Below are 11,573 nucleotides of genomic sequence, written 5' to 3' on the forward strand. Positions count from 1 at the left end.
CCAGTGACAGAGACCAGCCCCCTCTTATGGACCCAATTGTGTAGAACTCTCTCACTTTACACTCAGCATACACCAAATATACCCCAGATGATGCATAATGTCTGAAAGTATAGGCGAACATCTACTAACAAACTTTCAAGAAACAAACAATTCTTATTTACAGACATTGGATGAACTAATAAATTGTGACAGCGAATTCACTTAATGGACACAGAACCCTGTGCTTACGAACATTTTGACAAATTAACATCAACAAATTTAGCAATATAGCTGACAAAAAAATTAATTCAACCTACGAACATTCAACTTACAAACACATTTCAAACAAGACATTATATTCGCAAGTTGGGGTTTATCTGTACTATCATAGATGAGAGACTTACTTGTACACATCTTGGTTCTGAGCAGGTCTGTGTCGCTTCATCACAACTATTTCAATGCATGGTTTCATGCCGACACGACGCACAATTTGCTGAGGCACAGGGGTTGAATACAGGACTGTTGGGAACACTGCATCATGAAGCTGATTGTCAACCTGTGCAGGTCAAAAAAAATTTGAAAGCAGAAGCAAGGAGTCATAAAAGGTCATAAAATCTTCAGTAACTGGCACAGTGCATTTCAGCGTTCCAAAGGATTAGAGCTTCTAATGGGAGTTGATTATTGTCTTCTGGTAGATATGTATGAATATTTCAAAGAAGCCACCTTCATCTACCTTGTGCCCTTATCTTCTACTCTGAAGATGATGGCTGCAGGTTGGTTAAAAATGTTTGTAACTGTAAAGCATACAAGATGGCACATCCTAACAGACAGAAATCTTCATAGGATGGGATGGTGGCTAAATTTTAATCATGGAGAAATGCATTAGTTTTTAAGAAAATTCAGCACTTGGCCAACTGGACCACATACATGCATCTTTACAACAGTAAATACATGGAAGGCAAAGGATAAAAACTTATACTTTCCATAACATCAATATATTTTATTGAATAGTTTCTTTTCCACATGAGACAAAGAAACTAAATGAGCATTAAAATTACCACTGAACATATTCAACACACAGCAGCCACAGTAACTAACAGGAGCCATAGTAAAAACAGGAACCATGGGTAACCAAAGCAACCACAATAACCATGATAAGCATATAGCCCCAGTAATTTATTTATTTATTTAATGATGACTTCAGCAGCTGAGACTCTATGTCAAATGATACCAAAGAAATTGATGGTACATATTAGTAACTATAGTACATGTACAAAATAAACAGCTGAGCCATTAGTACCTGAACCTAGCCCTTTTGAGGTTGAAACTGCTATTGCAAAATTGAAACCGTATAAATCTCCAGGTAGTGCTCAAATTCCAGCAGAACTGATTCAAGCAGAAAGCAAAATATTAGATTCTAAGATCCACATGCTAATTACTTCTATTTGGCATAAGGAAAAATTGCCTGATCAGTGGAAGGAGTCTGTTATTTTACCAGTTCACAAGAAGGGTGATAAAGCTGACTGCAGTAATTATTGTTGGATATCACTGCTATCAACTTCATACAAAAGTTTATCCAATATTCTTCTCTCAAGTTTAAGTCCACATATAGATGAAATTATTGGAAATCATCAATGTGGGTTTTGATGTAACAGATCAACTACTGATCAGTTTGCATTTGTCTAATACTTGAGAAGAAATGCTAGTATAATGAGACAGTACATCAGCTATTTGTAGATTTCAAGGAAGCCTATAATTCAGTTAACCTTTAAGTGCCGAAGTGCCCCGTTTGTGCCAGTCATGAGTAAGGTTGTCGTGGCCAAAATGCCCCGTTGGTACCAGTCAGGCATTTAAACTCTGCTAGTGGAAACGCGCGCACATGCCACTAGTGAAGCACATGCACAGTCCTAACTATTTATTTTTAAGATGTAGTAATTACCAGACAGACTTGAGTAAAACCCTAATAGAGGAATTAAATTAAATTAAATAAAAATATACGTATGAGTTACGCCAAAACTTTTCCACGATCCAGTAATTTTATTGCAGATTCTGCAGATAGGTATGTTAAAAATATATTGTAAAATTCGATGTACATACCTTTTTGTTGTTACCTGCTTGATGTATATATAGGCTGAAATTATACTACAGTATTCGATTTCACTACGAACGCACAGAAAACAGATCGCACTCTGTATCTTAGCCACGATGCAGCTGTCTGCTCATTCAAATAGAAGGGGCAATAAACTTTTGCAGCTCTAACGGAAGGTCTTAGCACTGAAGAAGGGACCCCTCTAGCTTTCTCTTGAATAGCCATGTTTTCATTCTTCTGTCCTTCAGTCAAAAGATTCGAAAATCCGAAGTGTGTAAGCAGGGCTAGCAGAAGACCAAATGATTTTATTGCTTCCATCTGTTTTATGACACCAGGGACTGCTAAAATTCGTCAAGTGTTACAAACAGAAATGAATTTATAATGCAGAACAACTCTGTGAAGACCTGGGAAACCATTTTTGAAGTACGCATCAAAATTAAAACAAAAAATTGAAAATATGGTATAACACTTTGTATTACAAATTTCAAATCTTCCGTTATAATATGCAACACTATGTTCTTTGCTGAAATAAACAAAGTTAATACAATCCATTTATCATAAAAATTGAGCAAGATACAGCATTTTTAAACAAAACGCTTAAAATTGATTAAGCGCCTAATAGGAACGGACATTTAAACACAGAGTAGCAACGGGCATTTAAACGAGCACCAGCAGCGGGCATTTAAATAAAATCCGGCCAGTTCAAGCTTACCACTATTTCGAAGTCCGGCGTTTAAAGGTTAAGAGGGAAGTAAAGGGTAAAGAAAAGGTATCCTTGTAACAGGCCGTGGAGGCCCATAGGGTTGTGAGATGTTGAGGTTCCCACATTTTCTAGACAATCTGCTCATAGATGGCGGCAAGGTTGTCAGCCCTACGTGCTGGCTGCCCTTTACCCACAAGAACATTCAAAGAATATTCCTGGTACTCATTTCTGTTAGAGGCTGAGTCGACTCCAGGGCCATAGTGTGGCTGGAAGGATGAGGTCAATTGAAAAAAATCCAATGACCTTATCGGGACTTGAACCTGCAACCTTCCAGCTTGTAGCATAGTGCCTCAACCAACTATGCTACCGTGTGCTAGGAGGGAAGTACTGTAGAATATTTTCATAGAGTTTGGGGTACCCATGAAACTAGTTAGGCTGATCAAATGTGTTCAAACGAAACATATACTAAAGTCCATATAGGTAAACATAATTTTCCTATCCAGAATTGTTTAAAACAAGGAGATGCTTTATCGCCAATCCTTTTCAACTTTACTTTAGAACATGCCATTAGTAAAGTCCAGAAAAACCTGGTGTGACTGAAATTAAATGGGACATATCAGCTGCTGGTTTATGCTGATGATGTGAATCTAATTATTATACAAAAGGGAGTGTATTATACATCCATAAAAATTTTTAATAATTTGCCACAAAAAAAAAATTACAGGATAATGTTAATTTATTTAAACGAAAACTGAAAGCCTTTCTTATCTTGAAAGCTTTCTATTCTATTGATGAATATATGGCAAATACCTAATTGTATTATATTCCTATTGTATCTAGGTTGTGTCTATTTGGACTTGGTTGCATATTGCAACTACTTTTAATTAATCTGATGAGCACAATATCCAGCCCAATATGGGCAACGGATCTGTGAAGCTATGTATGTATGTATGTATGTATGTATTTATGTATGTATGTATTTATGTATGTATGTATGTACTGGGTGATAATATAGATACCATAAAGAGAAACATACAAACTGTAACTGACACTAGTAAGCAGGTGGGTCTAGAAGTAAACACAGAGGAAACTAAATATATGTTGCTGTCTCGTCGCCAAAATGCAGGGCAAAATCATGACATAAAGATAGGTAACAGATGTTTTGAAAACGTGACACAGTTCAGATATTTGGGAAGGACTATAACAAATCAAAACCTGATTGAGGAAGAAATGAAGGGAAGACTGAAGTCGGGTAATTCTTGCTACCATTCAGTCCAGAACCTTTTGTCTTCTTGTATGCTGTCTATAAAGCTAAAAATTAGAATATACAAAACTATAATTTTGCCTGTGGTTCTGTATAGATGTGAAACTTGGTCTCTGACATTAAGGAACAAAGAATAAGGGTGTCTGAGAACAAAGTGTTGAGAATAGTTGGACCAAAGAAAGATGAAATGATGGGAGGAAACTACATAATGAGGAGCTTCATAACTTGTACTCTTTGCCAAATATAATTAGAATGATGAAGTCAAGGAGGATGAGATGGGCAGTGCATGTAACACGAATGGAAGGGGGAAGACAAAAACATATAGGATATTGGTAGGAAAGCCAGAAGGAAAGAGACCACTAGGAAGATGAAGACATAGGTGGGTGGACAATACTAAGATGAATCTTGGAGAGATAGAATGGGATGGTGTGGACTGGGTTGATCTGGCTCAGGATAGAAATCAGTGGAGCACTCTTGGGAACATGGTAATGAACCTATGGGTTCCACAAAATGCTGGGACGTTTTTGAGTAGCTGCACAACTGGTGGCTTCTCAAGAAGGGCTCAGCTCCATGAGTGACATATACAAAATTCTTTTGGAGTGTTCAGTGTGAATAAATTAAATCTTACCTGTATCCTATGTAATTTGCAGTGGATATAACTTTGGTGATCTGACTTCCGACATTGAAGCCAAAGTCCGGGATAATAGTGCCTTCGCAAATCGCCAAAGAATGGTTTGGTCATCTGCATTTTCTCAAAGTCTACCTGAAATAAGATAAACCACTAATATGTTTTGTATTACTACACTCAACAACTTAAAAAAACATAATTCAGAAATCATACACTCAGGTAATTAGTTTACATACTGAGAATATGACTGTTATTGTGGTCATTCTGTTTGACCTACTTCTTAGTGCACAAAATATTATTTCAATAAAAGGGACATGAAAGATTCTAACTTTTGGTCTGGTAGAAGTTTACTGACATTTCAGAGGACAATACCTCCTTATTACTAGCATCAAAGAGTAGGCCAGGCTATTATGCAAGCAAGGAGAAAAGCATACTTGGATTAATCCTCAACCTCTCTGATGGATGAAGATGCGGACACACACACATACAAGGACATGTGGACACCACAAGCTTCCCTTTTGTCACAGAATACCAAAAAGTGCACTCACATGAACATAGTCCTTCATTTGGGCCTTCTTTTGATCCTGTTTCCATTTGTCCTCTATCCATGAGGCCAGCTCCAGGGTGAGCAACTTCCAACGGTGAGCCACCATCACCTCCCACAGAGGTGAAGAGTCAGAGATACTGATGTATGCCAGTTCCTTCTGACAGTAGTTTGATTCCAGAGCCTGCAAAAATAACACTGTGTTGAGCAGTGTGGAACCTGCGAGCTGTAATTAAGATTATGAACTTCTGGGATGTGATGCCATCAGGATCAAAGATGTAGGTACCAATGTCAACATCTGACTATCAGACTAAACAGCATCACTTTCCATAAGACCATAATGTAATGGATTTGATCAAAGCATTGCTAGGCAACAGCTCAGTAAACACATTCCGACACAAAAGCCAGGCAACAATAGAGGAAGCTCTGTTTTCTATGTGGTCCGTGCCAAGAGGATGTAAGCTTCAGTGTAGTTCAGTTCAGCTGAGATTAAGAATATGTAGAGCTATACCTCCACTCTGCCACATTTTCTTAATTGAGTACAGGGTCGATTTCATTTTTTACCTTGCTNGTTGTTTCTTGCCTGGTAAGCAATCCTTTCATCTTGCGTAAACAAGAGCACCCTCTGGAAGCCTTCCAGATAGCTCACCCAATACACGGTCACTTTGTCTTTCCTTGTCTTCTTCAACTGCTGCAACAAGAATGTAATGCCCTGTAGAACAAAGTGCTGTATTACTAAAAAAACTCAATCATATTACAAGGAATTCTATAAAGGTCCTAATTTCTTCATGCTTCATGCTGCTCCAAAAGAGGAGCAGAACATCAAGTTGAGTGTAAGCTCTTGCAAATATGTCTACAATGTTGCCCTAAAATTCTGAAGGTACTTCTGTCTTTTTTCCTGTTACTCCCACTTGGAGCATAGGACATCTGTGAAAAGCTTCGTTTCACTTCACTTTCTTAATCTTAGACCAGCCGTGTCAAATATGCGGCCCCCATAGCCACAAAGTGCGGCTCCTCAACTTTTAGAGCTAATTGATATTAAAACCAATATTAAAATTTTAGTAGAAATATTTTTTGTAAAGACAATTTTCTGACAGACCAGAAGACAAGAAGTCTCATGCAGACATAAATTAGCAGGCTGCAGGAAAAGTGATTCTGAGAATTGCAGACGGGTTTGTCCAACTAACGGTTTGTAAAGTTTGTGAAGGACAAACTATTTTATTTCAGAAGGTTAATGTACTAAAATCTGCACAGCCTCACCACCCCAAGTATTTCCAAGATCCCTTTTGGAGGCATAGTAAGAATGCAAGGAGGGTGGCAACTGACAGACAAGTGCAAGGGATTTCTACCTTCAAAACTAGCTTGCAACCCCCAGCCATTGTCTAATGGGCTGCTAGTAAACTTTCACTTTTATGACCATTGAGACAAGATACACCTTCCTACTAGTCCGGTAGTCTCTTGTACATTGTCATTCAGTTCATTTTTACACAGTGACAGGTGCTGATGTTACATTGTGATGATCGTATAAAGGTTATAATTAAACATTAAATTATCAACTACGAATTTTCTTGTATATGTACAGTAACTTTTAAAGGGCAATGTCGCTTTCAAAAAATTCAAGTAGCAAAAAAAGAACTACTGAAAGTGAGCACCGTGTTTTTAAAGAAAAATGGGAAATCGCTTATTTCTGTTGTGAAATAGAAGGTAAAATTATGTGTTTGATTTGTGGGCAAAATATAAGTGTTCCACTTTAGGTAATTATATTGAAATTATTCCTAAATAGTAAATAGAATTAAATTTCCTTGCATCAAAATCTAATGTATTGTAATGCCGTGGTGCAGGGGGGCATGGAGTCAGCCCGCCTCTGCCACCTCTGTTACGCCGCAAGTAGGGGGCCGTGGAGGTATCCCTCCTTGCCTCCACCGTCACTTGCTCTGTAAGGAGTTAACACCATCCTCCTAGCTCACCCTTAGCTAGGATTCTCCGGTTTCGGGGTCTCCTTCTCTCATACAAGCTGCCACCATCAATTACATGCCCTTTCGATCGTGGGCACCACTCCCTGGCATATAGTCATAGCTCCTTCTTGACCACTCCTCCCGTAGTTTACAGGTAGTTACATGTAACTCCTTTTATCTGAGGATACCGCTAACCTCTCTGTCCCCGTTTGTCTTTCTTGCCTTCGGCTGCCACTGCGGCCTGTGTCAGTTCAGCCCTCGCTTGGTCAGGATTGCTTGGGATTGGAGGTGGGCAAGTTGATTATAGATGTGAATCACAATCCCGGCACATCCTACTCTTTCTACTCTATGTATTTACAGTTTTGTATTTACACAATTTACAATATTTACATTACTGAACAAGGCCGACCCTTAGTCGGGACTACATATTGAATTAACTTTCGGCTACACTAGGAACCTCCCCCTTCGGGGGTGTAAACTGGAGTCTCTCTCTCTCTCTCTCTCTTCGACTCCTGACTATCGGCAAGGATTAATCTTTCCACGTAATCCTGTTCCTTACTATTCATTATATACAGTTACACTGTCCTTCGTTCTTTCACTCTTCTACAAGCTACCCCTAGTTATTCATATTGAAACCCGCCTACTATATCTATCATTACATGCTAACCATAACCTTGACACCTACACTATAAGTCACTTATGGCCTGACTAATATCCTAGGCAATTACAGGATCCTAGTATCCTACCCTAAGGGCTCACCGGGTACACTGGAATTTGCACATTCAAATAGCTCAACAACACTGTTATCACCAATACTATTAAACAACAATATTATTGACCAACATCGCTGTTATGCGTAAATAAACTTACTTGTAGTACAAGATGCCGGCCCACGGCCTCCGCTGGTAATACCCATGTTGAAGAGAGCCTTCGGCTGACAACCGAATATTCTGTGTTAGAACATGATCCAAATCCCCCGAAATTCCCTAATTTATGGTTTTATTTCGCTGATTCAGCGTTGATGACAGAGGGTAGGTACTCCTACTCGGTGTCCTCAATCCTCATAGTAACATTCTCATTGGCTCTCATTGGTGGTTGTGGGCGGACCCCTTGCGTCTTATTGCTGTGTATGCGGTCTCTTACGATTACTCCAGTGACCGAGTGAGGCAAGCTCTTGCTCTGTGAGTACACAGACTTGCTGAGCATCCACATTCTTAACCTATTTGCCAGTCCTGGTGTTTACAATTTACTGTAATAACTGCGAAACGCTTTTTGCAAGTCGCGAACATTTTGGGAATGCCTTATGCTCTCCAATCTCAAATTTGAGCCGCAACATGTATATTTCTATTTTGAAGTGCGGCCCTGGACTATAGGGCTGAGGTGGCCCTCTGTACAAGTTGAGTTTGACATGCCTGTCTTAGACAGTTGGTAGAACTCCTTGGATGGAGTCACAAGGTCGCTACCTATACAGGACAACACAAGCACAGAAGCAGACAACACATTCATGCCTTGATTGGGATTTGAACCCATGATCCCAGGATTTGAGTGGCTGAAGACATTTCATTCCTTAGACTGCATGACCACTGTGATTGGCCTGAAGGTTATTAATATCTGATAATGTTCCAGAGCGGCAAATATGACAATATAAATATATTATGTATCCAAAATGTGAGACTCAGAAACCAAATGGACTCCACCAGAATATTTTCAAAGAGAGAAAGCCAGAAGATCAGCTTACATAGGTACATTTAAGAGGTTCAAGACTGATATCCCCTGAGCCCTCAGGATAGAATAATACAGTTTTTTTTAAAACAACTGTAATTTTTGGTATAATTCCTTCCTTCTTCAATGTTGGTATTTTCCATAAGTTCTGCGGGAATACCCAGACTGATCCCACTTGTAAGCACCCATGTCCATTGGTTTCATTGTGTTCTTTGCACAATGAAGATTGTAATATTCATAAGTCAGTGGAAAATTCTATTTACACAGGGATTTTCTTCCATAACGTTGCCTATGAAAGTTATGATGTATCCTGGATCATGGAGTAAATGGATTTTAGTAAGAATTTTCCTCCTATACCATATTTGTGCACAAATTTTAACACAGTGAAGCATAATTCAGTTGTTCTAATGCAGGCAAGATGAAATACCTGGGGCTTCTGTTCATCTGACTCTGTATCATCACTGCTACTGCTGCCTTCTTGAACAGGAGACTTTGGAGACATCCTCTTGAGGCTGGCTGAGAGCTTGGCTGTAACAATTGGCGTGCTTGTGACCATACATGGCTGCTTCACAGTATGGAAGCTGACCCGTTCTTGTCCATAACCATCCTACAAGAACACATAAGCATAAAATAGAGGCTGGCTGAGAGCTTGGCTGTAACAATTGGCGTGCTTGTGACCATACATGGCTGCTTCACAGTATGGAAGCTGACCCGTTCTTGTCCATAACCATCCTACAAGAACACATAAGCATAAAATTGATTCTGCATTTCCCTGTATATATTTGCTAACATCCACATAAAATAACATGTTACCTCATTGCTGACTAACTAAACTAACTTCATGGAGCAGAATCCTTCTTCAGAAGCATATAGTTATTCAGCTGACTGTAAAATTCCTCATGGTTTCATTCATTCATCTGTAATCTGTCAAGACGACAGGTCCACAGTCTCTCCTCATGGTTTATGCAACCCAAAAGTTTGAATATCTCTTTTTCTACTCCCCCCCCTCCCACCCTACCCAACACCCAGCTGAAATCATCTTATTGTGTGTCATTCTGTAAGTATCTTTCCTTCAAATGCTGTTCTTATTTCACTTCTCTTATCCAATATTTTTACCCAGTCAAACCATTGTAACTGTAACAAATCATGTACTCCAGTTCCTCCTCTAAGAAAAGTTCATCACCATGTTCCAAGAGAGAAATCACTTTCTTGTAAGAGGGCCAAAGTTTTCAACACTGCACATAACTCTCACTCACCTCCCACCCTACAAATCTATTCCCATAAGCTCCATCTTAATATGACCCACTCGCCATCTCATCTTGTCTCCAAAGTCATAATTTCTCAGGACCTTTCTCCACAGAATTCTGAGCAAATTTATTTCTTTTCATTTGGGGTTACATATGCTCCTTTGGAGTCAAAATTTATTCCTGCATGCCAGTAAAAACAGGCCATTTAAACTACTTGCAAAGTGCATATGAACTTATAACCCTTACCTTCCAGAACTCAGCAACAAATCCTTTTGATTTTTTGTTGTAAACATTCCAAAGAAGCAATCGTTCTTTAGATGGATCATCCCATGTATATAACATTGACTGATACGGACTCAGGAGGGCCACCTGACAACAGATAAACAAGAACTGAAAAGTACTATCTGTTGCCTCATACAACGTTAAACATTTACAGTGTGGAAAAGTCAGAACATTTCTTGGCATGAAGAAAGCAGTCTTCTGGGATGTGGAGCTGTGTAGATGTGGTGTTAACTGACATTTCGGAGGAATGTATAGCCTCCATCTTCAGTGTAGAAGGAAAAAATAATAAAATCCGTAAGCGAAAAAACAGTGAGAGCAGGTGCAAGCAGACTAATGTTGGACATTTCCAGAGATGAAGGTGATACGTTCCTCTGAAACGTCCATTAACACCACATCTACATGGTGCCACATCCCAGAAGACTGCTTACTTCATAGTCACTGCCGTGAAAACCTCAAATCTTACATATTTCTTGGCATATTTATCATCTGTAATCAAAAGAAGAAACAGCAAAAATTCTGCATATATTTGTTGGTTTCTTGCTTGTCTTACTATTTGCCTCTGAGAAGTTGGAGGTGATTTCTTCCTCTGAAACACTGTACTCTCCTCAAACTACACAATGTTACAACCCACAAGACCATACTCTTCATAGTCAATACTGTGAGAACCTGTTAAAAGTGTATATCTTACTGATAGCCATAAACATATAAGAGGATAGGATTAAGGCAGGACAGGACAATTATAGTCAGTAAGAGTTCTGCCATATTCATACATATATTTGATGTGGAAGTGAAGCATTACTGACCTACTTCTATATGGAAAGGGATGAATGAAAAAAAAAATGTTTAGTAAAATAAAAGGGTGAATTTGCTTATTCCTTTGCGTGCTGCACATGTGACCCACATTATATGTGGGATTATGTTCCTGAAAATTGTGACAAATAACAAAGACACATAAAACTGGATACACGCTGAATGAACACAGAGTGCAATGCTTCTTCAGGTTCAAGTCCCAGCAGCTTTAACCCCATATAAATGGCTCTCAGTAATGGTAAATATATCTCTTGGATTTAATAAATTAAGCACCAAGCCATGAAAATGAATAGCGGAGTGGAGGTATAGTTCCACCTTTCTTAACATTGGCACTAGATGGTGAGTTATCA

The 11,573-nt window shown here is 39.0% G+C and overlaps 1 protein-coding gene across 1 annotated transcript in view; it reads right to left on the reverse strand.

Annotated features, from left to right (window-relative positions):
* The window catches only part of LOC111872461 (vacuolar protein sorting-associated protein 13A), a 113,925-nt gene that overhangs the window by 23,535 nt on the left and 78,817 nt on the right, over window positions 1–11,573 (reverse strand). Inside the window, exons 50-56 of the mRNA XM_033754711.1 lie at window positions 10,378–10,500; window positions 9,527–9,616; window positions 9,312–9,491; window positions 5,772–5,919; window positions 5,212–5,426; window positions 4,664–4,798; window positions 384–535 (exon numbers count right to left, since the gene is read on the reverse strand). Coding sequence (XP_033610602.1) covers window positions 384–535; window positions 4,664–4,798; window positions 5,212–5,426; window positions 5,772–5,919; window positions 9,312–9,491; window positions 9,527–9,616; window positions 10,378–10,500 — 1,043 coding nt within the window. The remainder of the gene's footprint in view (window positions 1–383; window positions 536–4,663; window positions 4,799–5,211; window positions 5,427–5,771; window positions 5,920–9,311; window positions 9,492–9,526; window positions 9,617–10,377; window positions 10,501–11,573) is intronic.

The sequence above is a fragment of the Cryptotermes secundus genome, unplaced genomic scaffold, assembly GCF_002891405.2.
Source record: "Cryptotermes secundus unplaced genomic scaffold, Csec_1.0 scaffold505, whole genome shotgun sequence".
Lineage (NCBI taxonomy): Eukaryota > Metazoa > Arthropoda > Insecta > Blattodea > Kalotermitidae > Cryptotermes > Cryptotermes secundus.